Source organism: Urocitellus parryii, chromosome 9 (assembly GCF_045843805.1).
Source record: "Urocitellus parryii isolate mUroPar1 chromosome 9, mUroPar1.hap1, whole genome shotgun sequence".
Lineage (NCBI taxonomy): Eukaryota > Metazoa > Chordata > Mammalia > Rodentia > Sciuridae > Urocitellus > Urocitellus parryii.
Window position 1 is genome coordinate 108750452 of NC_135539.1, and position 27623 is coordinate 108778074.

The window sequence follows — 27623 nt, forward strand, 5'->3', positions numbered from 1 at the left end:
GGTGCATTATGGTTGTACACAATGGTGGGATTTCTCGTTACATATTCGAACATGCACACAATATAGCAATATAATTTGGCCAATATTTTTCACCAGTCTTTCCGCTTTCTCCCCCCTCTCCCCCCAGAGGCTCCCTCTCGGAGATAAGTGCTCGGTGCCCTGTCTGGCTTCCCAGTCAGGAGAGCCCTCAGACTTCATAAACACAAGCAGAGCACACCCGGAAGCAAAATAAAGGCAAGGGCTCACAGTTAGTTTAAACAGGTACCTCTATCTTTAGTCCACTTCCGCCCCTCCCCTTTCCTAGAAGATGGGCGGGGCGGCTCCTGCCCGGCCGGAAGTGGCGGAGGCTGAAGGCAGCTCCCACTTCCGCCACTCTGTGGGGCTGCCTTGCCATTGGTTCATTGCGAGGAGCGCCTGAGGACTGGATAACATCACCAGAAAAGGGAGAAGTGGGCGGGGCTTGAATGGGTGCGCGTGCGCAACAGGTTGTTTTCGCCGGCCTAAAGCGGAGCAGGTTGCAAGGGTCCTCGCACTGGCGGGACTTCCAGTGTTGTGGCGGGGCGCGGAGAACTAGCCACCTTCCTGGCTGTGGGCAGGAAACCGGAAGAGGTCCCTGAGCCCGCGAACCTGAAGCGGAAGTGGAAGTGTAACGTTTGTGAGGGAGACAGCTACCTCACTTAACAAGTCTCTGTAGTCTCAGATGTGTGGTATGTGGGTGGGAGCCCATCTTCCCAGAGTGCTTGGATTACTGCCAAAAAGGGAAGGCAGGGTCAGCAAAAGTTAAAACAACCCTCATGCAGTTCTAGCCGATTCCATTTATTTAAATTTACCATTTTCTTTTTAAAAATTTTTATTTATTTTTTTACTTATTTGCATTACAAGTCAGTATTTTTATGTCACAGGATGAGGTGGTTGTTACAGTAATCAGTTGTTCTTGTGAAGAAAAGGGGAAGTTAGCAGCAAAACAGTACATTTGGAACCCAGAGCTCTGTCCCCAAAGGGCAGTTTTGGGTAAAATGTGTTGGAGTTTTGCCAGAGACTCTCTTGCCTTTTCTTAGACTAGAGCTCCTTAAGTTTAGATTTAGAGAATGTAATTGGTAATAGGTACAATTTAGAATAGAAGTCAGAGATACTAGAAGGTTTGAAAGACAAATTAGGGACCAAGGGATATTGGGTAGAATTGGTGATCCCATCTTGTCTGCCTTGGCTGAGTCTTCCAAAATAGAGGGAAGGACAAATAACTTTTGGAAAAATCTGTGAAACTTAATGGGAAGGCCCTTGGTAGGTTTCCTGTGTATGACTGCCTGGTGTTAATAATTCCCTGCTACCACTTTGTTTCTAGGCTCTTCCTCAAGTGTCTGGAGCTGAGATGCGACCCAGGAAGGGAACTGTGGCTAGCTAAGGAGTCAAAGCTTGATGTTACTTCCAGATCTCATGTCAACACTGAGCCCTCAATTACTGGTGGCAGTTGCTCAGCAGACCCTGGGCATGGGAAAGAAAAAGGGTCCACCTCGAGCCATCTGCCTTCACCTGGCTGGAGAAGTGCTGGCTGTGTCCCGGGGGCTGAAACCTGCTGTGCTGTATGATTGCAACGGTGCAGGAGCATTGGCACTCCAGAATTATCTGGAGGAGCTGCAGGGGCTGGGCTTTCTGACTTTGGGACTTCACATTCTTGAAATTGGAGAAAATAACCTCATTGTCAGCCCTGCACATGTATGTCAACACTTGGAACAGGTATTGCTTGGTACCATAGCCTTTGTGGATGTTTCTGGCTCCCAACCTCACCCTTCTATCTGTTCCCTGGACCAGCTTAAGGATTTGAAGGACATCGTGACAGAGATCATCACACATTTGAAGGGGCTGCAGAGGGATCTATCCTTAGGAGTCTCCCACAGCATGCTCCATTGCTCAGACTGGAATCTTTGTACTCTATTTGGGATCCTCCTGGGCTATCCTGTCTCTTATACCTTTCACCTGAACCAAGGAGATGACAACTGCTTAGCCTTGACCCCACTACGGGTGTTCAGTGCTCGGATCTCATGGCTGCTAGGTCAAACCTCAGTCCTGCTCTATTCCTTTAGTGTCCCAGAAATCTTGTTCCCAGCCCTGAGGGACACTCTAAATGTCTGGGAGAAGAACCTCAGAGCCCAATTTAGGACTCAGAATGACTTTGCTGACCTCAGCATCTCCTCTGAGATAGTCACACTGCCGGCTGTGGCCCTCTGACTTTAATTTTTGTCCTCCTATGTGGAAGGCATTCAGTAAGTGCTCATCTCTGGGTTGGGGGTGTCGAATAGTGATCATTTAAAGTGCTGGTTTTAAGTGCCTGGGGACCCTAGAGAAGAATGCTGTATTCAGCTGGCCACATCATGAATGGGAATAGGTAGTGGTGGTGGTGATGCTAGCATTAGTAATACATATTGGCCATGTCTATACTAGGAGGTCTTCTTTAGTTAACAGAGGTGTCTGTTCATTTTTCACTGGATAAGAGTTAGAAGGAAAGAGACAAGAGGGGGAAAGAAGGGTTGTAGAGGACAAGCAGTATACCTGTGTGTGGTATCCTACCCTGTGTAGATAGTGTCTTTAGAAAAGAAAGACTGGGTCCTTTCTGTATGTTTCTGTACCTCCAACTGAATTAGTCTAAGGGGAGTAGACCAGGATGCTTAAGTGCCACACTTGTAATATGTTATTTAGGAATAAACTGAAGATTCCAGGGAACAGTCTGGTGAGGTAAAGTTTATTTATTTAGGCTAAAAAAATTGAAGTCAGAAATCCCAATTCAGTTGGAGGGTAAACCCAAGCTGTAAAGTACCCAAACCTTCTGTGTTTTTCATTGAGTTGTTTGCTGCTGATTTTTACTCCAGGCAGCTGTCATAAGTTATTCAGATTCTCAGGTTACTTTGTTGGCCAGGAATACTGCCAGTGCTATAGCAATCACCACCGTCAGGATGGGGAGCCACTGACCACATTGCTTCTGTGTGGAGGGAAGGGAGACAGAAGAAAGTAGCCATAAGTCACTTAGAGAAAATATGGGCAAAAGCACCCCTTCCTATTGTAGCCCAATGGAAGACCTTGGGTTGGTGCTAGAAAAAGCTTTTTACTTCACTGTCTCACTTTCTGTCACCTCTCTTGGGATAAAACCACTTTACTAGTGGTCCCTGACCCAGGGACCATGTCCAGTAGGGGCCAAACATTTAAATGCTGATGTGAAAAATTCAGGGTGGAAAATAATTCAGCAAAATAATATTATTCTCTTTGTATGCCTTAGTACCTTTGTTGTCCTTCCCTGTCCTTGACATCATGCTGGCAATAGACTAAAAGAACATCCTTTCATACTTGAGTTAATGCAGCTTGAGAATCCCTTACCTGAAATACTTAGGACCAGAAGTGTTTCAAATTTTGGAGGTTTTCAGATTTAGTAATATTTGCCTAGACTTTACCAGTTGAGCAGATCTCATGAAAAAAAAAAAATCTGAAACACCAAATACTCTAAAATCTGAAACTTTTTGAACATCATGTCAATGCTCAAAAAGTTTTGTATTCAGAGAATTCCTATTTTTGAACATTCAGCTTAAAAATGCTCAGCCTATAGCAAATCTTTCCCTCAGGCCTTAAGAGTTCCACAGAAATTGGACTTGGATGCATGAATCAGTGTTTCATGACTGCTATACTTTCAGCATGGACTAAATCAAGCAGAATAGGCAGAGTATTCAGAGCATTTCTGATTTTGAACATTCAGCTTAGGGATGCTCAGCCTATAGCAAATCTTCCCCTCAACCCTCAAGAATTCCATGGAATTGGACTTATGTACATGAGTCAGTGTTTCAAGACTGCTATACTTTCAGCATGGACAAAATCAAGCAGAATAGACAGGATGACTAGATATTGACATGTGCTGGCAAATTTTATCTGTAAGACTTGGCTAAAAAAGAAATCATCCCACCACCATTTGTACAGGAAGATGGACCCTCTTACTCTGGGAGGTGGCTGCTGGCTGTGGTTCAGCTCTTCTCGACAGTGCTGCAGCTTACGCATGCAGGAGAGGTACTCGTCACTGAGGTTGTCTAACTCCGAATGCAGTTCTCTGCACTGGGGAGAATATCATCGGAGTTATCATCATCAATTCTATCTTGAGACAGAACCCAGGAACGGGAGACTGTCCTGAGTAAGGTACTCCTTCATTCATTTTGAATGAACTATTCTCCCTTCCCAACCTTCCTCAGAAATTTTAGTTTGTACTGTCTCACTTGTTTTTCTCTGGAAAGTGTTCCTTTAAAAAAATTGATTGTACTGAATATATTACACTTTATATATTGTAAATAGTTTTATGTGACCAGCCGTGTATGTACAAGTGCTTTGTAAATGGGGAGACCCAAAAATGAAATTCTTAAAGCACAAAAGACTTCAAAGTATTATAAGTTTCTTTTCTGGGAGCTGATTGCTAATGTGTGCTTTTAGGGATATATATGTATATCTATATGTATATATACATATATATGTATGTATGTATGTATGTATTTAGGAAAGCTTTTGCTATTGAAAAGATGCTGTGTAAGGCTTTAAGATATTCAGTGTGAGAAAAAGTTTGGGAAGTTAATATGTTTATCAAATGTGGGTTGAGGGTGTAGCGTAGTAGTAGAGTGCTTGCCTATCATTCAAGAGGCCCTGGGTTTGATCTCTAGCATTGCAACACACACACACACACACCCAAAATATATTTATCAGATATGTTTTAGTTTGACTTTCTGAAAGGTAACTGTTTAAACCTTAAGTAGGGAATAAATAAGGAAAGGAAAATATTGACAGGTCAGTACAAAAGCAGACATTTTATATGGGCAATGGAAGACCTATGGACATCCAATCACAATTTAAACACAATTTAATCCTTGCTGTCTGGCTGTTCCTAGCAGTTTTCTGTGCCACACATAGATGAGCTCATGATCCTAGGTTAATGGCTCACCTCTTTTTCCTTGGCCTGGAATTGCAAAGTCGTCTTCTGCAGCTGGTCTCTGAGATCCCAGTCTTTCTCCTTCCCTGCACTCTCAGGCTCCACTTCATTGTGGGAGGGCTTTGCACTACACACAGGCAAAGCCTCATCTAAAAAAGCAGCCAGATTCTCAGTGATAGGCCCACACCTATGAGGAAGGATCCTGTCACTGAGTAAGACTCCTAGGAGTAGGGGAAGGGGAGGGAACAGGAAAGGCCTGACCTTTGGCTAGACTGAATGAAATGGAGTTCTCTGGCTTAAAGAACTCCTGATGGAACCCTGCTTAGCCTGAATGACACCTGGAATTTGAGCCCCTTGAGAGCAAGATTGGCATCTTACTTTGTATCCCCAGACCTGTCTGATATTTTTTAATGAATACTTATTAATTTAATTTTTTTGTTGTATGCCACATGTTTTAATTTGTGAGGCAGGTTTTCTTTTCCCTTAAATCCTCATTTCAAAGTCCTGAAAATGACAGTCATATCCTAGAATTTATCTAATGTGGTTAAAGATGGGTTTTCAGCCACCTTGCAGTCTTGTGTGGATACCAGGGATAGAACTCAGAGACACTTGACCACTGAGCCGCATCCCCAGCCCTATTTTGTATTTTATTTAGAGGTAGGGTCTCACTGAGTTGCTTCGCCATTGCTGAGGCTGGCTTTGAACTCATGATCCTCCTGCCTCAGCCTCCCAAGCTGCTGGGATTACAGGCATGCGCCACCTGCTCCGCACCTTGCAGTCTTAGCTTTGGTGAAAAGAGCACTGGACTAGAAGTCAGAATTTCTTGATTATCTTAGCTCCGTCCTTGATTTGTGTGACCAGGGGCCTTTATTTTCTTATTCATCCTCTGTGGGCATAATGGTTTCTGCCTTTCATATTATACCCAGTGATTATGAGGAGAAAACAAAAAGCTATGTGTTATGGATAAGTGAGGAGCTATTATCCCCATGTATACATGATGAATTCTTTTCAGGAAGCTTAATCAGCAGACTAGTGCGAGATGACTCTTGCATGCTACGTGAATTGGGGCTGGGGAGTTGGATGTGATTTGGAAAATTAAGTGTGTAAGAATTGACATGAAATCCTGAGTTCAAAATCAATTTATTAAAATCTTCAACATAGACATGTTTTCAGAGAAAGTAGAAATTATTTTTCACAGCGTGTATACCTCTCCGGAGAGGAGGCTAACTAGTTAAAGTGTCCTCAGGGCCAGTGATCAGTCCTTAAAAGACTCACTTCTGTCCCTGACTCAACAGACTCCCAGAACTGAGTGGGACTCCAAGAGATCATATAGTCCATCCCCCTGCCTCTAGCAGGCAAGGAAAGAGCAATATCTTAGAATTTGTGGTAGTAAATTTGCTGACCTTTCTTTAAGAGTTTCTCCTGTTCTTGAAGCTGTAAGGATTGATTCTGAAGCAGACCTGTTGGAAAACACAAGAAACTTGTCTGTGCTACTGCAAAGAGCCTCTTTACAGACCTTTGCTTAGAACCTAGTTAATAATGTGCCTTTCTGTTATGAATTGAATTCTGTGCTCCCAAATTTATATGTTGAAATCCTAACCCCCAGAACCCCGGAATGTAACCATCCTTGGAGATAGAGTACAGGTAAAAATAAGATTGGTAAGGTAGGCCAAGTAACTGATCGAATAACTGATGTTGTAAAAAGAGGAAATTTGGACAAAAGGTAGCTTATGGTCATCTTCAAGCCAAAGAAAGAGGCCTGGAATAGATCTTTCCAACACAGCCCTCAGAAGGAACCAACTCTACTGACTCTTGATTTTGGATGTCTAGCTTCTGAACCGTGAGAGAATATTTTTCTTTAGTTTAGGTCACTCAATCTGTGGTACTTTGTTACAATTTTATCATCCTTTTCTACTGTGTCTTTGTCTTCCAGGTCTCTGCTTAAATATTATCTCAGAATTAAAAGTCTCCCAGATGGCCCTACATACAATAGTGACTATTTTCCCTTTAGCCTGCTCCCGCCTCTATAGCAGTTATTGTAATTTGACGTACGTTCAATTTTTTCATACACTGAACTACACTTGTTTGTAGACCTTTTTTAGAATATAAGAGAGGGAGCTGTAAGTTTTGTTTGTTATTGTATCCTCACATTTAGTATGGATCAATAAGTGGTTGATTTTTGGAACCATTCCTAGTGAGATTTAAGTGGCACATTCATATACATAATAAGTTAGACTACATAAGAAAAGAACTATACTAGAAAACCCAGTGCTTTTAATAATCCATAATTATGGTAGAAATGCAAGTGGTTGTCATTGGCATGGAAGGAGAAAAGGAGAAAAAAAGAGTGGAGCCTGACAATATGTGAAAAGCTATGTAAGTGACTCCACGGAACAAGAAGTAGGTATAGAATGTACAGAGATAGGAGGATATGCCAGAGATTGGGCCCCTAGATCTTCCTCTGAATGAGTGTTGTGGAGCAGGACCCCAAGGAACACCAAAAAGCTTTCTTGAGAATCCAGAAAGGAAACTTACTCTGCAACTGCTGTATTCTGGTCATCAGGGCAATTTTTTCTTCCTCTGACCTCTTTAGTTTATCTGAAAGTGAAACAGTACAAACCAAAATAGAAGAACCCAGCTTAAAGAACAGAATACCTGAGTATGGAAAGGAATAATTCATGCTGACTTGTCTATGCATCTGATAAGTGTCAAATGGAATTTGCCCTGTCTTCTGATTGTCCTCAGTTCTGAAAAGGTAGACCAGGTACCCCATCAACAACCAGGGGTATGCATCAACAGTGTTGAGTTGGACTAAGGACTCTCTTTATACATTATCTGGTCCTTTTAGCAGACACGGGCTAACTTGGAGACCTTTATTCTGTCTTGTATTTGAACTGACCTTTCCTTTTCAGATTAGGAATGTGGTTCTGACACTTGTGACTAATATAGGAATGGCTGTCATTTGGCCCAGAGGATGGGCTGGAGAGAAAAGAGCTCATGCAATAAGATCCTCTAGTGTAGTAAAATGAATTTCCATCTTGGATGATTAAAGTAGTCCTGCCTTTCCCTCAAGGTAAAATGAAATCATAAGGCCAAGCAAACAAATGAAGGCTGAGGCTTTTTCTCCTCGTAGCTTCCTTTCTCTAAGCTCACTCAGCCATGGTTCCTGTGCTCCTGAGGCCTCTAAGAATAGAGTACCTTGAAGGTCCTGGGTATCTGAGTTGCACAGATCTCTGTCCCCTTGCAGGCGTTCAATCTTGGCCTGCAGTTCCTGGTGCTCATTCTCCAGAAGTCGCAGGGCTTGGTTCATCTGTGAGTCTCTACTATCTGCTCCCTGAAAGGAGGAGGGAAGGGCCAATATAGAAGCAGGTCCCATGGAAGAGGAAAATTACTGAAAATTATAGAATTTTAGAGGTAGAGGAGTATTAGGGTAATGGAAAAACATGGAAGTGTGTGTGAGCCACATCCCCAGCCCTATTTTGCGTTGTATTTAGAGACAGGATCTCACTGAGTTGCTTAGCACCTCCCATTGCTGAGGCTGTCTTTGAACTCGCCATCCTCCTGCCTCAGCCTCCTGAGATATTGGGATTAAAGGCATGCCCCACTGTGCCCTGCCATTCCTCACATTTTTAACAGTGCATTAGACTTCTGGTATTTGCAAGGAACATATCTTAACACTTTGATAAATCTCAAAATTAAGTCATAGCAAGTCATATCTTTTCTAGATATTTTCACTTTCTTTTTACTTATCATTCTAGTCCTCTATCAAGTTTGTTTGTTTTGAGGATGGTAGAGCAATTTTTTTTTCATGAAGAATTAGGTTTAAGAAACTCAAACATCTTCTTAAGAATTGCCTTGTAGTTGACAGGAAGATAAGAACAACAGAGGTTGAGATGTGCATTTGGATAGTGTCATTCCAGTTGAGCACTTAGTTCATTTGCATGAATAGTGTAGGTATTCTTACTAAACTCAAAACTATCTCAGAACTCAAACAGGGAGTCTGGTACTAAGTGGTTAGTGACTGAGGAACTGAAAGCTAGATGCTCTGAGCTGCCCTTGGAGTCCCCAAGCTGGGAGCAACTTTTCTCACTACTACCCGCCTCCACCTTCCTGCTTTTCTTACCCCCAGTGCCTGTACCTGTAGTTTAGACTGAAGCACATGAAGTTGGCTCTCCAGCTCTCTGTGTTGGGTCCCGAGGGCCCTCCAGTCCTCTTTTAGAGACTCATATTGGTTCCTCCACTCTTCACATTTCTGCTCTGCCAGAGCCAGGGACCGCTGAGGGAGATCAGAGAGGAGAGGGTTTCAGTAGAAGCCTCCCGCACCAAGGCAACAGCTTGGTGGAAAGGTTGCAAAAGCACATTGTACCCCCTCAATTGTGTATTGTAGATTAATAAATTCTAGGTGTATTTATGAGGAGAAGGTTCCAGGAATTTGTGTAGCTGGGCCCCTTTCTTCGTAGAGCTGCCCCCGGATTCCTAGTCCCAAGAACTGTGCAGCATCCCCACCTGTGTGCTCTGCAGTTGCTGCTCTGCACTCATTTTCTCTTCCAGCACTTTTTGTAGTGATTCTTTGGCCTTCTGCTCATAACTGTTTTTCTGGTCTTCCATCTCCATTAGCACCTTTTTCATTCCCCAAGGGGAGTATTTCTGTAAATTTGATGAAGTTCAACAGTTATACATTGAGCTTCTATGTGCCAAATTCTGAGCTGGGATACAGAAATGAAAATTTGGTCTTTCCCTTAAGGTGGAGACACTAGTGATTTGGTTGGAGCTGAGCACAGAGTCAACTCAGGTGATCTGAGAGGTGAGTGCCATAGGATTTCTGTTCATTGTACCCTAGGCCTTGTGCAGGCTTTTGGAAACCAACATGTCCAAACAGAACTCCTATTTCTTTCTTTTTTTTTTTAAATATCTTTTAGTTGTTGATAGGCATTTATTTTATTTATTTATAGGCAATGGTGAGAATCGAACCCTGTGCCTCACACATGCCAGGCAAGTGTACTACCGCTGAGCCACAGCCCTAGGCCTAACTTTTATTTCTTTACCAGCTCTTTTCTCCTGAGTTTCCTAGCTCAGTGATCAATATCCTACCTACCCACTCTCCCAAACTCTAAACCAGGGAGTCCTCTTTAATTTTTCTCTTTCTGCCAGGAATTATTTGGTCTTTGAGCCTTGTCAAGTCAACTTCCTGAACAGTTCATACCTGTCTCCTCTATATTCCTACTGTTAACTTTCTTAATTCAGATTCTAATAATTCTATTAAATGGGTTAATGCAATACTTTCCCTATCTCCAAGTCTTGCCCTTCTTCAGAACTTTTTTATGGATTCTTTTTAATACACAAGTCTGATCATGGTACTTGTTGTGTAAATCTCTTAGTAGATCCTTGATCTCCTAATGATCAGGTCCAAACTCCTTGACTTGCATACTTTCCCTTCATGCTATCTCTGCCCAAAGGAAACTGCTTACAGATCTCCTGAGCATTGCTTTTTTGGCCTTTGCCATTGCCCAGATAGGTTATTTTGGCTGGAGCCTCCTTACCCATCTTTTTTTCCTGGCTAAACTCACTCACACTCAAGATTTAGTCCAAGTATCATCAGTTCTGATGATAAATCTTCACTAACCATACACCATTCTCCAACTCCAGGTAGCTTTTCTTAATGTTTACATAGTATTCTCTGTATGCCTTCATTATTTCAATTCATCAATTCATCTTTCTTCCTTACTGGATTGTAAATTCCTTAAAAGCAAGGTACATGTTACTATTTCTTTAAAAAAATCTTTATGGCTTCTGATCTGAGAAATCCAGAGTAGACTCAATTAATGCTTTTAAAATTAGTGAATTTAGATATTGAAATTATTCCTGGCTTCAAGATCAACAACAAGGCATAAGAACAGGGGCTGGGATTATGGCTCAGTGGTAGAGTGCTTGCCAAGCACGTGCAAGGCACTGGGTTTGATCCTCAGCACCACGTATAAATAAATAAGATTAAATGTATTGTGTCCATCTACAACTAAAAATATATTAAAAAAGACATAAGGGCAGATTTGTAAATTCACTGGAAGTGAGTTCCCTTCATTTCTGTGTGCTATGATTTGGTGGAAGACAGGCAGCTTTCATTGTCAATTCTGGACTACTCATGGGAGAAACAGAAGTCCAGATAATGAAAATTTAGGCATCAATATGAATCATTTCCATTGACCTTTGGAAATGTCTGAAAATTTGGGCTTATATATGAATAGGTCTTATGTCTTTGGACTTTTTATTTAAAATAGGTCTTAATATTTTTGGAATTTTTGTTTCATATATGGGGGATGTTCCAGTTATTGGACTTATCATACTGGTGACTGGCTAGCTTCAACCCCATTGAAAATGAACAGGCTGGCATTCTGGGTTATATGTCAGACTCTTGGGAGCTTGATTGGCATTATTTAGTTTAGAAGAACCTAACAAAGCAGGCCAGTTTGAAGAAAACAAAATTTGTGGACCAGAAAACCTATGGACTATATAAACTCTATTCTGGAAGACCCCAACTATACAGCCAAGACTACCTTACCAAATTCTAAATCAGGCCAAATTGGGCTGGGGTTGTAGATCAGTGGTATATATTTGCCTAGCCTGTGTGAGGTACTGGGTTCAAACCTTAGCACCAAATAAATAAATAAACAAATAAACAATGACATTGTGTCCATTCACAACTAAAAATATTTTTTAAAAAGGGATTAGGCCAAATCAAGAGATTGCTGAAACTGGATAATAATGTCACAGAAAAGCCAAGAGTCACATTCTTACTTTCTTGCAGAGGTTATTACTAGAAGAAAGTTGGTCCTGGAATGAAAATAATTTTATGAAACTTCTTTATAACATGCAACTCATCTGTTCAAAGATTGGGACCTGTGAAGGTTAGCTGGGGTGTTGTGATTATTTTTTACTGAGCCTCTCCCTACAGTTTTAGGTATTTTCAAGGTTCCTCTGGAGCTAACAATAGAGCTAACAATAGCTAACAATAGAGCTGATATTCCTTTACAGGATGTAAAAGGAAAGATACTGGGAGAAAGGTGCAGATAGTGATATGGCAAATTGGTACCAAGTATGGTACTAACATGAAAATGGTCAAGCCAGAACTGGGTAAAAATAGGTATGTTAATTGCTATTTGGTAACATTTCTGGAAAACAGGATTGAGGTTCAAGCATTCTTCTCATTTAATTCTAGATTCATGAGCTGGAAGTATCATTCAGAATGCTTACCTGGGTACAGGTATAGAGTTGGTTTTCCAAGGACCTTAGTTTGCCCTTCAGTTTGTCCTCATTAAGCTGTCCCTGAAGCAAATGGGAAGAGGAGTTAATAAACTGGGGCCAAAATATAGTCTGCAAAGAGATTAACTCAATATTTCTAGCCCACTACTCAACATATAGTCAGTACTCAAACATTTATGGAACAGTTCTTTTAGGAGGTTTGGGCAGAACACAGATGACAAAGGAATGGGGTAGAAAAGGATCTTCTTTGGGAGGCTAAGGCAAGAGGATTGAAAGTTGGAGGTTAGCCTCAGGAACTCAGTGAAATCCTGTCTCAAAAAATAAAAAGTCTAGAGATGTAGCTAAGTGATAGCCCCTGGATTCAATCTCCAATATGGAAATAAATTTTAAAATAAAAATAAAAAGAAGGAGAAGTAAAAGATCTTCTTCTCTTTCTCTGGGGTAGGACAGGATGCATCAAACTGGTTCCCCAAATCCTCTTTTACCTTGAGGTTCACCATCAAATGGTCTTAGGGTATTATAGTAGGGGGCCACTGGAGGGAATGTTTCTAAGCTGTCCTTCCTTTCTTTCTTCCATTACCTCCCCCCTCACCTCATCTCAGTTTTGTACCTGGACTTTACTCATAAAGTATAGGCCAGTAAGGCTAGAGGAGGAATCTTTATTCTTTTCCTTATTCCCCCAAATTTATATGTTTAAGTTCTAACCCTAAGTACCTAAGAAGGTGACCATATTTGCAGACAGAATCTTTGAAGAAGTCATCAAGTCAAAATGAGGTCATTAGTTGGGCCCTAATCCAACATGACTGGTATCTTTATAAAAAGAGATCAGGACACCAAGATATACCAAGGAAGATAATGTGAAGACAGAGTGAAGATGGCTATCTGCAACTGAGGAGAGAGGCCACAGGAGAAACAACTCTGGGGACACCTTGATCTCAGACAAGTCTCCAGAACTGCAAGAAAATGAATTTCTGTTGTTGAAACCACCCAGGCTGTAGTATTTTGTTATGGCATCCTTGAAATACAATCATTCGTTAGTGTCCACTGGGGATTGGTTTCATGTTTCCTCCTCCCTCTGGGATGCCAAAATCCACGGATAGTCAAGTCCCTTATGTAAAATGGTGTAATATTTTCATATAACTTGTGCAATCCTCCCTTATACTTAAAATCATCTCTAGATTGCTTATAATGTAAAAGCTATGTAAATAGTTATTACTGCTGTATTGTTTAGGGAATACTGACAAGAAAGACAAGAAAAAGTTTCTGGATTTTTTTTTTCAATTAGTTTTGATCTGAGGTCAGTTGAATCTGAGGACATGGAAGCTGCAAATAGGTAGAGCTGGCTGTACTAATGCACTCTCTATAGCATACACGTACACACGTACCTATGACTCAGAATGAGAGATTCTTTAAGAAAGCAAGAAATGGAGGGAGAGAGATTAAAACAGGATGGGGGCAGGGCAAGGTACGAGTACTTCCCAGAAAGTCACATTCTATTTCTTGACAAGCTGGGTCGGTCTTATGGCGTTTATTTATGTATTTGTTTATTTACTTATCTCCCTCTCCCTGTCCTATCTCCCTCTGCCTCTGCCTCTGCCTCTGCCTCTTCCTCTGCCTCTGTCTCTCCCTCTCCTTCTCTGTCTCTCTTTCTTTTTGGTGGTGATAAAAATTGAACCCAGGGCCTTCTGCATACTAGGCATCTAATGGCACTTTGGACATTCCAAGGGGGATTCTGATCTCAAGGCTGGGAGTGGAGAAAAGTGGGCAGAAAGGGCCATTCTGTTTTTCATTTTGTTAGCATTTTAGCAGAGTAGTTAATGGTTTCCTTGTTGCTTTGTAGGCTTGCGACTTTTTTTCCAGGTTGCAGCTTTGTTCTTCTAGACTTGAGTTTTAGTTCAGGTATATCTGTCCAGGGGGGTGGGGAGTACCATCAGTGATGGCAGGTTTTCCGGAGAAAGGATCATGGGCCTCTTCAGAAGTAAATGGTTTCCATATTCTTTTTCTGAATTTTTCCATCCACGCCCTGGGGGACACTTGGGGGGGTCTTCAAATTCCACTTCTCTTCAGGTCTGGGATGCTGTGGTCCATTTCAATTAGACAGCTTGGATGTTTCTCTGGAAACCTCATAGTGTTTCCAGTTTATAATGGTCTAGGGCCCAAGACAGGATCTCTGTTATGAGGTCTGCCACCCTGGATGAGTGTCAGGGTGCCTTGGGGGAGGCAGGAAGTGGTATCTCACAGCTCCTGTTTTGATCTTGTTTGGCTGATTCTTCTAACCATTGGGGCCAGGGGGTGCCCCCACCCTTTCTGCTTCCTGTGTTACTCAGCTGGGCCTTGCAAAAGCAAAAAACATTGCCAAAAATAATTTTTTAAAGTGCCTCCTGCTATTAATGTTTTTCCCAATGTCTCATGAGAGAGAGAGCCAAGAGTCAGGGATTTGGCATCTACAATAACCACAGGGCTTTGGGACAGATAAAAGAGATGGATGAACACTTCTACTCTTTGGGTCTTGGAGTAACTGGTAAAATAGCCTCATTCCCCAAAGTGGCCTGTGCATTGAAAATCCACAGGCCCTGAAATCAACTGTCCGCATACCCTACTCCCCTGTTTAAGATCTTCTAACTCTGTGCATTTTTATTGCCTACACTCTTACTCTGTAGAATGTCATCAAACCCACCAAGTTTAAAGATTACCTTTGATAGTTTGGAAAGAAAACAGGCCCAAGGCAGTATTCCTAAAATTTCCAGTCTCCTCTTCTTTTTGGTAGTTCCTTTCTCCCAGTCCCACAGTATGGCTTTAAATCAATATTTCGTCTCTTGCAACTGTTTTTGCATCTTAGCCCAACACCAAATTACTTTTCCATTCATGTTGCAATACAAAACAATTCATGAGAGCCCCTTCAGTGGGGATGAAGGGCCACCCAAGTCCAGGGCTTGACCAAAATATCTTGTCTACAATTCTGCCTTCCCAGACTCCCTAAGGCAGGCAGGAAAGTTGCAGCCAAGTTGTTGCAAATGGACCATGTAAGTTTCTTGGTCTGAGCCCCAGTTCTCCTCACGTTGAAGCCCAGTATTACAGTATGTGGGAAGAAGCATTTCTTACAGGCCCATTGCTGACCTGGGCTCAGAGAGCACAGTTACCCGCCTGCCCCCCCCCCCCCATAGAAAAGGGAGCAAGGTAGAGGCCATACACACCTGGTGCTGGTCTGAGGGCTTCTGCTTCTGCTTGTGCTTGGTTTTCCCCTGCCTCTGATCTGTTCCTCAGAAACAACACCACCTCACCACAGAAGTACCAGCCCACGTTCATCTGTCTGCTTTAGCAGAGCTCGCTTGGGGCTTGTAGCCAATCCCCTGCTGTGCTGTCATCTTAAGATCTTGATTCCACTTTGTAGATGTCTTTCTTTTTCTTTTTCTTCTTTTTTTTTTTTTTTTTTGGTATCAGGGATTGAACCAGGGGTACTTAACCACATCCACAATGCTTTTATTTTTTATTTTGAGATGGGGTCTTGCCAAGTTGCTTAGGGATTTGCTAAGTTACTTAGGACTTTGGTAAGTTACTGGGACTGGCTTTGAACTGGTGATCTTCTTGCCTCAGCTTCCTGAGAGGCTGGGATTACAGACAGGCATGTGCCACCACACTTGGCTAACCTTGCAGATCTTTTATTATTTTTGTTTTATTTCTGATACTGGGGATTGAGCCCTGGGGCACTTTACCACTGAGTTACATCCCAGTTCTTTATTTTTTATTTTTTTTTACTTTGAGATTGGGTCTTGCTAAATGCTGAGGCGCTTGCTAAATTGATGAGACTAGCCTTGAACTTGTGATCCTCTTGCCTCAGCCTCCCACATTGCTAGAATTCCAGACATGCACCACTGCTCTGGGTTCTACTTTGTAGATCTTAAAATGCAAGAGTTCCCTGCTTTCATTTTTTTATATTGCCCAAAGTTGAACTTTCTCTACTGGCTGATCTGCTTCTGCTCTCAAGGTTTGGACCCAGCTCAGTGTTCACAGCTACACTTCAAGACTGTGTTATCCCAAAGGCTCAGAATCAGCTTGGAGGTGGAGGCAGACAAAGGTGCTGATTCTTAGGGTCCTAACAGAGAATTTTCTGTGAGCTTCTCTGCATGTGAAGTTGGAGATTCAAATCACGGAGGCCAAATGGAAAAAAATAAAGTGTGTACTGGGCTGGATGTCAGAGTCCCAGTTCTGGACACATTCATCCAATTATTTTCCTCAAATACTAGACTGGTACTATCCTTTCACTGAAGTTGAAGCTGTCATGGGATGGATAGAGAACTGAATTATCTTGTTTTTGGGAATGCAAAAGCCTTCAATTGAACAGCCCAAGACTGTTTTTCTTAAAAACAGGAAGCTTCAGGCTTGGGGGTGGGGACGGAGAAGAGAAGGTGAAGATTGGGAGGGGTGGGAAGAAGGAAAGGAGAAAACCACAGCCAGAGGAACTTCTGCTCTTGGGCTGTAGCAAGGAGTAAAAGTCCTCCCTCGGAGACTATGTCAGAAATGTTTCTTAATGTATCTTCCCCATTCCCATCAAACTTTCTCTAATTCAAACTCTTTAAGTGTGACTTACCTGTGCTTTTACAAATCTCCATCCCCACCACCCACATCCAGAGCCAGGTCCTTGTCAGATAATCTGTTGAACACAGAACTTATCATTCACTTTCAATTCAGTTCCACAGATAGAGATGAAGTTCCTTCTAAGTTTGGATAGACACTGTTCGGTGTAGGACTTTAAACCCAAATAAAATATAGTTACATTGCTACCCTGCTTCTTGCCTGTAACAGTATTTCTCAAACTAGTGGTAGTAGGCCTTTTTATAGATCTCTGAGATAACACACAGAGACATGCAGCCTGAATCTAGATATGTATATATCTTTCCTTTAAAAAGGGGTCCATACATAATATTGTTCAACAGTAATAATTCTAGAAACCTGTTTAAGGTCCTTTCTTTGGTACTGCTCTGATATTATCCCTTCATTTTAGCCACACCCAATGCTCTTCCATTCCTTTATCGTTTTTAAAAAAATATTTTTAGTTGTCGATGTACCGTTATTTTTTATTTATTCATATGTGGTGCTGAGGATCAAACCCGGTGCTTCACACATGCTAGGCAAGTGCTCTGCCACTGAGCCACAACCCCAGCCCCTGATTCCTTTATCTTATGCACCCTTTTTCTTTCTGCTTTTTTCCCTATCTGCACTCTATTCTGTACTGGTGAACTCCTGCTCATCCATTAGGACTCAGCCGAGCTGTTCTTTTTGCTGTGTGGGAAATTTATTCTGATAGAATAATTATTTTTTCCTCTGTATCATGTTGTAAATACTGCTGTTGCAGCCTAGTCACACTATTTTGGAGTTACTTATTATGTTTGCCTCTTCCTGGCTAGACTCTGAGCTCCTTAAGAACAAGGACTTGACTTCTTTTGTTCCTGAAACCCAGAGCCCAGCACAGAGTAGGAACTTATCAAATGTCTGTTGCACAAATGAGTGAGATGATCTTAATATAGGTCAGCACTGGAAACCACCTGGCACGCACAGCTGTCTGCCCCAGGCTCCTATTCTGCAATGAAAATTATTTCCTTAGCAAGCAGGAGCTCTGGTCACAGACTCCCAGATCCTGGTTTGATGAGTGACATGAGGAGGAAGGGCTGAGCTTAGGAAGTATTTTGTATCACTGCAAACTTCTTAGCTATGTCCTACACCCTCCTGATATTTTCCTCTGTGGAGATGAAAGCCATCTTCCTGGTAGGGCGAGGTTCCTGGAGGCTTGTGAGGGCTCCTTTCTGTCTCACTGTCCATAGTGTTTTATACTCTGGTGACATTGAACTCTTTATTATTCCCTCAATATACAGATTTCAGAATGAAGTTGGAGGACCATGGGAATCTTTGAGATCCTTTCAAGGGATGAGCAAGGGATCTTTTCCAATGAAATGTCTGTGTGAGTCTGAATATTTTCCATATACTTCAATCAAAAGAATGTATTCCAACAAATTGAATTTAGAAGCAAATAAGAAAATTTAGCTGTCTTTTGTTCAGCTAGACATTAAAAGGGTTTACAAAAGTGTAAAACAATGCCACTCTTATTTTTTTGTTTTTTGAAAACATGTTTTTAAAATAAAGAATCTGTAGTTTAAGTTAGCATGCAATGGTTTACTATTATTATTTTAAAATTAATATTTTTAAATATATTTCATTTTTTTGAGGTACTGGGGTTGAATTCAGAGATATTCTACCACTGAGCTACATTGCCAACCAATTTTTTTTTTTTTTAATTTCCATACAGGGTCTTGCTAAGTTGCTGAAATTGGCCTGAAACTTGTGATCCTTCTGCCTTAGTCTCCCAAGTCTCTGGGATTACAGCATGTGCCATTGTGCCTGGCTATTTCTCATATCTTTGTATTGTTTATGCATTTGCCTCTCATAGAAAACCATGAGCTTTCTAAAAGCAGGAGCCTTGCCTAAAGAATCTTAGGATGTCCACTGCTAGTCCAGTCCTCACTAGGAAAAACATGATCTATGAATATCTGTGGAATGAATGGATTAAAATTAGAGGCCAGAACTTTAGTTCCAGTTCTGTTACTAACTAGCTGTGTGACTTTGGACAAATCACTTGGCCTCTCTCAGACCCAATTTCCTCATGGAAAAATAAGATTAAGCTAGATCATCTCCAAGGTCCCATCCCATTCTGACATTCAGGTCTATGCTGAGTAGTGGGTACAGGCTGGCTTGAATGAATATTTGTGTGGATCCCCTATAAAAACCATTTGATATTTACCATATTCAGTAATACAAGCTATACTGGGAACTTCCTTATGTTCTTCCTACAAATTAAAAAAATGGACCTTCTTGCTATTTTTGGTCCCAAGTCTTCCCAGTGAATATAGCAGCATGACCTTCAGTTGAAGACCCATATCATTAATTACTGTGACCTGCTTGACTTCTAGGTCTGAATACTATATCCTCCACTTTCTGCCTTTTCTTAGTTTACTCCTGAACAGTGAGACCATTCCTTCTTTTGCAGGATGATTTGGAAAGAAAAATGAGATGGGCTCACGTAGATGCCCACATGAACTCTTTCAAAACAAGGATTTTTATTCCCTTACCTTCCAAGAGCTGTCAGAGGCCCGAATCAGGGTAGATAGCAGGTCTTGGAGAATCACCATTTTCTGCTTTAGGACCAATTCCCTTTGTAGGGCCTCCTGGGGTCGGGGGCAAAAATGCACGAAATAAGATTAACCAGGAGAGAGAGTAGTAGATGGAGAAGCTTAGCAGAGAGGTCACATGCCACTTACTTTGAGGTACTCAGAAAGTTGGATGATTTCCTGGAGAGAAAGAAAAAGAAAGTCCCTTGAAACCATGGATCATAGAACCAAAATCTGGGCTGGCTTGTGTGGAGCTAACCTCTTCTTCACTGGGTCTCACAGAGGCCCACTATGTCTATGCTAATTACTCCATTGCCAACCTACACCCCTCTCAGTTTATCATGGAATACCAGAGTGTCAGAACTTAGACACCATCTGATTCAACCCCTTCAAGATGAGGATGTGCTTACCTTATCCAGAACTGCGACTCCATAACTGAGAAGAGAAAGGGAAAAAAAAAATTACAATGGACCAAAGAAGCAAGTCAGGAGGCAGTGAGTTGATTCCTTCTTCCCTTCCGAAGAGCCAATAGAGCAGGGAAAGGTCCCTTCTTCTTTTTTTTTTTTTTTTGATACTGGGAATTCAACCCAAGAGCGCTTAACCACTGAGCCACACCCCCAGCCCATTTTAAATTTTTCATTTAGAGACAGGGTCTCGCTGAGTTGCTTAGGGCCTCCCTGAGTTGCTGAGGCTGGCTTTGAACTCACAATTCTCCTGCCTCAGCCTCCTAAGGTGCTGTGGCCCTTCTTTTTAAATTAAGGTAGACATGGATATTTGTTGTGTTCTTTCTTCACTTTACAGGGTGAAGGTATTCAAGTAAAGTTTAGAAGAGAAGAGAAAATGAAATTTGATGGGGCCCAGCATATCTCTCTTTCTCTCTCTCTCTCTTTGCTGTGTGCCACGTGATGATACAATGAGAAGGGCCAGGAACATGAAAGGAGCTCACCTGGTTTGCTGACTGGCGTCATTCTTAATTGTTGGCTGTGCCTCTTCTGTCTTTGTCTGAGTACCTGAGAGATGGAAGAGAAGGTGATTGAGAATCCACTGGGAGGAAGTGAAGGAAGTGGGGAGGGAAAAGGATTTTTCACTGCTGATGACCTGAACTGCTGTGGCAGAATTCTGTGCTCTGTCATTGAGTGAGGGAGCTTTGTCTTACCACGATGGTGTTTGTGAGGTTTCTTGATGGGAGAGTCTTGTGGTGGAAAGGCCCTTGCCTGTGAGGAGTGGTGGTCAGCCCCAACCCTCTGGACACTTGAGAGAGGGTGATGTGGGGTTGGAAAGACATTGGTGTTGGTCCCTGTCACCTGAAAAACAAGTAAAGGCTGCTGAAAACCACTTTTTAGAGCTTCTTAGGAAAAGATTCTCCAGATGATTGTAGAAAGAGGAGCCAATGATCGTGTCTGCTGTAGACTGAAGGTGACCTAAAATTCATGTTGAAATTCTATTTCCTAATGTGCTGGTATTAGGAGGTGGAATCTTAGGGAGATAATTATGGATAGTAGCCTCTCCAGGAAAGGCAAATGGGGAGCTGCAATTGTCTCCAACCAATCACTGGTTTCAGCCATTTACAACAGCCAGGGTAGTGATGTGGAAAGAGAGTTGGACTGAATGGGGAGGGAGACATGTGGGTTCAGATCCTGCCTTTTCTACGTATCAGTCTCCTGTCTATATAGTGAGTTTCTAGAGATGGATTTCTTCCTGTGAGTCATAGCTGTGGAATTGCTGAGGTGTGAAGGGAAGGTAAAGTTGGGAGTTGAAGGAAGGAGTGCAGCAATTGTAGTCACAATTTAGTCTCCTATTTTTGTATTTATTTTTCCTCAAAACTAAAAAAGTTGATATTGATAGTAAAACACAAAAAGAACAAGATGCTGGGTGAGGTGGTTCACACATGTAGTCCCAGCTACTTGGGAGGCTGAGGTGGAAGGATCACTGAGCCTAAGAGTTTGAGACTGGCTTGGGCAACATAGGGAGATCCTGTCTCAAAAAGTACTCCTCAAAACGAAAACAAAACCAAGCAAACCACAGCAGTATAAAACGAAAAGAACTAAGAAAAGTCATGTAACTAATTCAATCTCAAGAAAACATTTAAAAATTGATAGGCGGAGGTAGAATTCTTTTTTTTTTTTTTTTTTTTTGGTGCTGGGGATTGAAACCAGAGCCACTGAGCCACATCCCCAGCCTTTTTTATTTTTCATTTTGAGACAGGGTCTTGCTAAGTTGCTTAGGGCCTCACTAAGTCACTGAGGCTGGTTTTGAACTTGCAATCCTCCTGCCTCAGTCTCCCAAGTTGCTGGGATTACAGGCATGTGCTGCTACATCCAGCCTTAGAGGTGGAATTCTATAGATAATTGTATTTTCTGTTCTCATATTTTTCTTCCCCCAAAGTATTCAGAAACCTTCTTGACTTAGAAAAGGTAGTTGTTTCTCTTTGGCAACTGGGCTCTAGAATCATTTCTCTGAATAGCACCTCCAGTTGAGCATAACAAATCCACTATTAAGAAATCCCGACAGAGCACCTACTCGGGCATGGCACCATGCCAGGCATTTCCAGGAAACACAGTGGACCCGTTCCTCCTATCAATGTGTGCACAACATAGGTAGGAAGACAGAGATGGTTTGATGGCTGAGGTTATCTCAACAGACCCTGATTTTTTGCCAGCACTGCTCTTTTCTGGGACAGAATAATAGACTCTCTATGAGTTATGTAATCGTAGAGGATTTATAACCTCTCAGACCCACAGAGAGCAGAGGTGGCCTGGAGAAGCTAGAGAAGGCTTCCTGGACTAGATGAGTGAGGCCTCAGTTTAGTGAATTTGGTAGACTTGTCATGTTGCAAGAGAAAAAGATGAGTTGGGCAAAAGCCTCACAGAATAGAGGATATGTGTGTGTGTGTGTGTGTGTGTGTGTGTGTGTGTGTGTGTGTGTTTTGGGAGAGAGTATCAAGAGGACAGGCGTGGGTATCTGGCATATAGTAGGCATTCAGGGAATCTCTGATGAAAAAAATGGATGAATGAATGCTGTAAGGTAGCTGTAGAAAATATGTATAGATTCCACGTATGTGGAAGATAAGTACAGATGGCTGAAATTTGAACTGATACTAGGTAATGGCTATGAAATTGTCTTAAAATTTATTTTCTCTCTCCTCAAAGGCAAATGTGAAACAAAAAAGAGCTAAATGTGAAACAAAAGCACTAAAACTAAATCTCTGAATGAGTAAGTGGCTAATGGAGACTTGACTTTATGACTAGAGAAGAAAGGATTTAGTTTAAATCCCACCCCTTGGTATGACCCCTACCCCCACAAAGCAGTGTGTCCCTGGACATGGCCCACCTGCTGTCCTGGAAAAGAGATCCTGTTAGCAGACAAGGCCTCCTTGAGGACAGCTGCCTGGCCTTTCTTGCTGGAGGGAACTTGCTCCCTGGCCCAGGGACGCTGAGCCTGGCCTTTCTCTTCCACTTCCAGGTTCCTCCTCCTGAAGAACTGCAGTTGTCGAGCTCTCTGGAGCTGCTCTCTGTGCTGAGTCCTTAGTGCCTTCCCCACCTGGCGGCAAGTAGTCACGTTGGGGCGACAGCGGCGACTTTCACGGGTCTCCTGCCGCCGCTCACACTTGGCCTCATAGCTCTCAGCCCACCGGGCCAAGGCAGGGGAGGGCCTGGGGTCTGGGCTGATCATGATGACCTCTGAAGCACCTGTTGTGCTTGGCTTCCAGTTCCTTGAATAGCTGCCTGGATCTGCCAAATGCCAAGAGGGAGGAGCCAGAAGATGGGCAGAAAAATGACTATCTTCCCAAATCAGGGGGCAGAAATAGCACAGGGCTCTATCCTGTGGGTTGAAAACTGAGGATGAAGTGGTTTCCCACTGGGAGTCAGGACTCCTGTGCTTAATCCTTAAGGTACTCATAAAAATCTAACAAAAGCAATTTCCTGCTTCTAGCCTGTGTCCCACCTCTGTAAAGTGCACTGCCCCCTTCTTCCTCGACTAAACATATCACTATTCTCTAAGTCAGAGGAACTTTATAAACAATTGATAAAAATCATAATAAATTGATAGCCTCTTGAATAGCAGGTGTGTTTATTTTCTAGACTTTTAGAGAAATTAATTTCCCCTTCTTTCCTACTAATCTAAAAGGAAAGTGGGCCTCTTGGCCTAAGTTGTTACTAAAATAGAATGATACTTCTCCTGACCTGGAGGGATAAAAATGCCCCCTCAGGAAGTGATCAGGCCTGGGACTGACACCCACTGCTCCCATCTTAGCCCTTAGCAACCAACTTGTGGGCCCAGACCTTGTGTGTTTTAGGAGGGAAGCCTACCCTAACTCCTCCATCATGCCATCCTGATGTTGTTCCACTGGCGTCTACTACCCCATGGCTGGGACTGGGCCCTGACTCTCAGGTGCAGATCAAGTCAAATCAGTATTGGCTGAGCATCTCCACATGCCCAGTATCGACCCACTTCAGAGCATCTGAATTAACATCTCTTGGAGATGAGAGTTACCACTCTTTTCAGGGTCACCTCCCTTTCAGGGTTGTCTGTTGTCAAGTTTGCTTTCCTAAGCCCGGATGCAGGTTGTGCCTTCTAAACCAGTAAGCACATGGATTATACCTCATAAAGCTCCTCTAAACAACAGAGAAATAAAACAAACATGCAAAAGCAGTAACCCAAAGTCCCCAGGGAACAAGAGGCCACCTTTGATATCCCTCCACATGGCCTTGCCTGCTGTCCACATAGTACCCAAACCCTAATCCCCTCTTCCTTCCTGTGCCTCTCTATCCTACTCTCCTCTACCTACCTTCTGTAAATTTGTTTATTCTCCTAGAAATCGCTGGTAGCTTTGTTGAGTTGGGAGTGGAATTGGATGAGCTGGTTTCTGAGCATCAAAAATTCTGTGCCCTGCCTCCTCTGCTCCCTGGAGTCAGACCAGGCACTGATGAAGGAAGAGGTACTCCCCCTCACAGCTGCTGCCTCTTCTCTCCGACTCATGACTTCATTACCCACGACCCTGGGAACGTAGTTCCTGGGTGGGTCAGAGGAGAGGAGCTCAGCTTCACAGGCCAGTAGGCATTTGCCAGCTTTGGCTCTTTGGGTTTATTTATAAGCCAAACAGACTCAACAGGTAGCAGCTTCTCTGCTCCTTTGTTGGGACTTCACTGCCCATCCCGGCTCAGTCTGGAGTTCTGCAGATTTTGTTTCTCTTTCTGTGATCACAGCACTCATTCCCAGGGGACATGGTGGAGCATTATCACTCTCTGGAGGGGTATTATGTAGCCATGCCTTGGGTACTCTCAAATGCCTGACTTGAGGGCTGGAGGGGCACACTCTGGCCTTGGGCACTGCTGACCCTAAGAAGAATTGTGAAGTTGTCAATATTTATCCTCTACATATCATCTTTGAATGGCTTTTTTCCTCCCTCCTACCCCGTGGATGTCCCTAGACATCCCATCTGTTACTCTGTTTATTTAAAAACTTAGTAAAGGGAGCTGGGGTTGTGGCTCAGTGGTAGAATGATTGCCTAGCATGTATGAGGTACTGAGTTTGATCCTCAGCACCACATAAAAATAAAAAAATAAAATAAAGGTATTGTGTCCATCTACAACTAAACAAAAAACGAAACAAAATAAAAAAACCCCAAAGGATCAGAGAGGCCCATTTCATGTTAAGTTATAAATGGCATGATGGATTTGAAATTATGTGTTCACAAATTCCATGTCCAGAACATACACTTGTGGCATCCCGAAGTCATAGCCCCTGGTTATTCTGCCATCCGTGGTGGAGGAGACTTTTGCTCTGTGGTGTGACTCTGTGGACTCATGTCCTAGCTCCATTATTGTCTACCTCTGTGTATTTTTAGACAAGGTATTAAATGTCCCTAAGCCTCAGTCTCCTTATTTATAAAATGGGGTTAAAACCTATCTGGAAAGATTATAAGAATTAAATGGCAAAATGTACATCATGTGCCTGGTATATGGCATACAATAAATGTTAGGTTTCTATATTAATAAACATTATTATCCTTATGTTGGTGTTGAATACTGAAGATTTGGTGCTGTAAGAGAGAGGTCCCAGGCTAAAGTACTCCCAGGGCTAAGAATGCTTGATCTCTTTTTCTAATTCCCCCAACCCTTTTTCTCACTAAAGAAACATATTGTTTTCCAGATGGAGGGGGTATGGCCCCAGCTTAAAATCACCTTTATTTCTCTAATCTTTGTTTGGGGTTGGGCTACAAGGAAAAAGGACTTCTCTGTGGTCCCAACATAACCACCATCTCAATTAGGCCAAGCAGAATGGCAAAGAAGAGATGGGGGTGAGGAACTGGTATCCAGCCTACCTGCACTACACTATTAAAATGTGGGGTGTGAGGTCCTTCTCTATTTAGCCTCAAGTTACCTTCAGCTTTGCCGTGGAGATAATTTATCCAGTGTTGAAAATTCCCCTACCTTTGCCTATTAAGAGGAAAAGGCTGTTGGGGAGAAGATGGGCCTGAGATGAGGTCCCTCTAGATGCTTCACCTAGGCCATCTATAGGTCCACGGAACCATGACTGCTCCATTCTGCAACCTCAAGGCCAGATATTGGGATTTATTACTCAAGAGGGGAATTGAGGTAGAAATGGCCCCTTAGAGAAACGAGGATCCCTATATCCCTAGGCCCCCACACCTGGTAGAATTTGGAGTGACTTGGTGAGTGGAGATATATCTGACCATACTGATTTTCTTAAGAAGAAACCATGTGGGATGGCTGATGAATTGGAATAGGCTATAGACACAAAAGGAACTGATCCTTAAAGAGTTCAGAGAAAGGTTATAAGGCCACTGCTCAGGCTTTCTGGCAGCCTAACAGGGCCCAGTTGTAGTTAGGAGGAAGGGGTGGTGCTGGCTGGGGGAGGTTTTCCTCACTGCAACAGGGAGAAACCAGGGTGCTGCTCTGTACTTTATTTGTGGCTTGTCATTGCCTTTCCAAGTTCCTGCTCTTCTTCCTGGCCATGTGTACAATAGAGACAATGGATAGCTACCTACATGGGTCTGGCCTTCCTCATCCAGAGCTCTCAATGTGAGCTGAGGGAGAGGATCCTGTCCCCAAGTTACTGGAAAAGTAGCTTCACGTGAAAGGACCCCTGCTTTGAAGGGAACTATAAAAGGTCAGTTAATTCATGCTGCCGTCACAGTAACCTAAACTCCAAGCCAAGTGTGACCTACTTCTAATCTAATGGATGGAGCAAGGGAGTCATGGGAGCTGTATCCCTGTGCCTGGCCGGGGCCTCAGGAATCCCATGCAAGATGCTTTCTTGGTTACCTCAACCCTCAATACTCTTAAACGATACAACCCACTTCTATGTTTCCCTCCCTTCTATTTTTCCAAACAAGCTTGGATGGTGGAGTGCCTTCTGCCCCACCCCAAAGTCAAAGGTCCCAAACCTGACCCCAAAACACCCTTTTTTGTAGTTACCTCTGGGTCCCAGGCTCCAGGCTAAGCAGCTCAGGAAAACATTCCAGTTCTTGGACAGATCTTGGTTCAGGTCTCAGGTGGAGCACGGCAGTGACCGGGTAAAGTGCAAGTTGTCAATCCATGTTTCTGGGCTCCCTTAGCATATCCCTTCTTGGTACTGTCTTTCTTTTTGCACAGCAGCCTCACTGAAACAGGAAACAGACAAAGCCACAATGCTCGCAAACCCCAGTTCCTCTGCTCTCCTTGCAATCTGAGTGGGCCCCTGAGCCCTGGGGCCTCCAGGGCTGGGCTGAGGAGCTCCTCCCATCAGAGGGCACCCCAGCTACCCTTTCTCCTGCTACCAGATTGGTCTGAGCTCTTGGACAGTTTCAAGTCAAGATCTGTTTCCAGGATTAGACAAGGATGCTCCTCTGGGTCCCATGCCAACTTTGCAGTTTCTTTCTTTCTTTCTTTTTAAAAATATTTATTTATTTATTTTTTATATGTAGTTGCACATAATACCTTTATTTTATTTATTCATTTTTATGTGGGGCTGAAGATCGAACCCAGGGCTTTGCACATGCTAGGCAAGCGCTCTACCGCTGAGCCTCTACTGCTGAGCCACAACCTCAGCCCCAACTTTGCAGTTTCTATGAGTGGAAAATGCCTTTTTTGTAGTAAGACCTAGATGAGATGTTCTCAGCATAGGTTTTCATGTGTATTGGGTAGTTCTCTGTGTAAGGTTTTTCCCTTTCCCAGGTGGGATTGGGAAGATATTTCATTTTTCTGAAGACCTGGTGTCTTTTGCAGAAATCTAGACCAAGGTCAGCTCTGTTT

The 27623-nt window shown here is 42.8% G+C and overlaps 2 protein-coding genes across 6 annotated transcripts; one reads left to right on the forward strand and one right to left on the reverse strand.

Annotated features, from left to right (window-relative positions):
- The first annotated feature begins 501 nt into the window (after window positions 1-501).
- Window positions 502-22917, forward strand: C9H1orf74 (chromosome 9 C1orf74 homolog). Of its 2 annotated transcripts, none has more exons than XM_026387486.2 (3): window positions 502-707; window positions 1343-2261; window positions 22828-22917. In XM_026387486.2, exon 2 carries the CDS (start codon window positions 1417-1419, stop codon window positions 2224-2226), a length of 810 nt encoding a protein of 269 aa, XP_026243271.1. In that variant the 5' UTR covers window positions 502-707; window positions 1343-1416; the 3' UTR covers window positions 2227-2261; window positions 22828-22917. The 2 variants fall into 2 exon arrangements, with proteins under 2 accessions (XP_026243271.1, XP_026243270.1); XM_026387485.2 differs by lacking the exon at window positions 22828-22917 and adding an exon at window positions 3958-4331.
- Window positions 2270-26973, reverse strand: Traf3ip3 (TRAF3 interacting protein 3). Of its 4 annotated transcripts, none has more exons than XM_026387481.2 (15): window positions 22696-23365; window positions 20522-20669; window positions 20312-20375; window positions 19776-19800; window positions 19516-19545; window positions 19327-19422; window positions 12197-12268; window positions 9455-9595; window positions 9087-9224; window positions 8147-8282; window positions 7484-7546; window positions 6352-6408; window positions 4961-5097; window positions 3976-4089; window positions 2270-2974 (listed from the first exon to the last, which is right to left on the reverse strand). In XM_026387481.2, the coding sequence occupies exons 1-15, from the start codon at window positions 23263-23265 to the stop codon at window positions 2891-2893; spliced, it is 1875 nt and encodes a 624-aa protein (XP_026243266.2). In that variant the 5' UTR covers window positions 23266-23365; the 3' UTR covers window positions 2270-2890. The 4 variants fall into 4 exon arrangements, with proteins under 4 accessions (XP_026243266.2, XP_026243269.1, XP_026243265.1 ...); XM_026387484.2 differs by adding an exon at window positions 26808-26973 and having other exon boundaries at window positions 2890-4089; window positions 22696-23096; XM_026387480.2 differs by having other exon boundaries at window positions 2890-4089.
- Window positions 26974-27623: the final 650 nt, after the last annotated feature.

Bases quoted from the DNA above. Each gene is read 5' to 3' on its own strand.
- Traf3ip3 (XM_026387480.2), bottom strand. From the start codon at position 23,265: ATGAGTACCTTAAGGATTAAGCACAGGAGTCCTGACTCCCAGTGGGAA. The intron at 19,801-20,311 runs GTGAGCTCCTTT...TTCTCTTCTCAG, and splicing joins GACGCCAGTCAGCAAACCAG to TTATGGAGTCGCAGTTCTGG. The intron at 9,596-12,196 runs GTAAGCATTCTG...TCAAATTTACAG, and splicing joins AACTCTATACCTGTACCCAG to AAATACTCCCCTTGGGGAAT.
- C9H1orf74 (XM_026387486.2), top strand. From the start codon at position 1,417: ATGTTACTTCCAGATCTCATGTCAACACTGAGCCCTCAATTACTGGTG.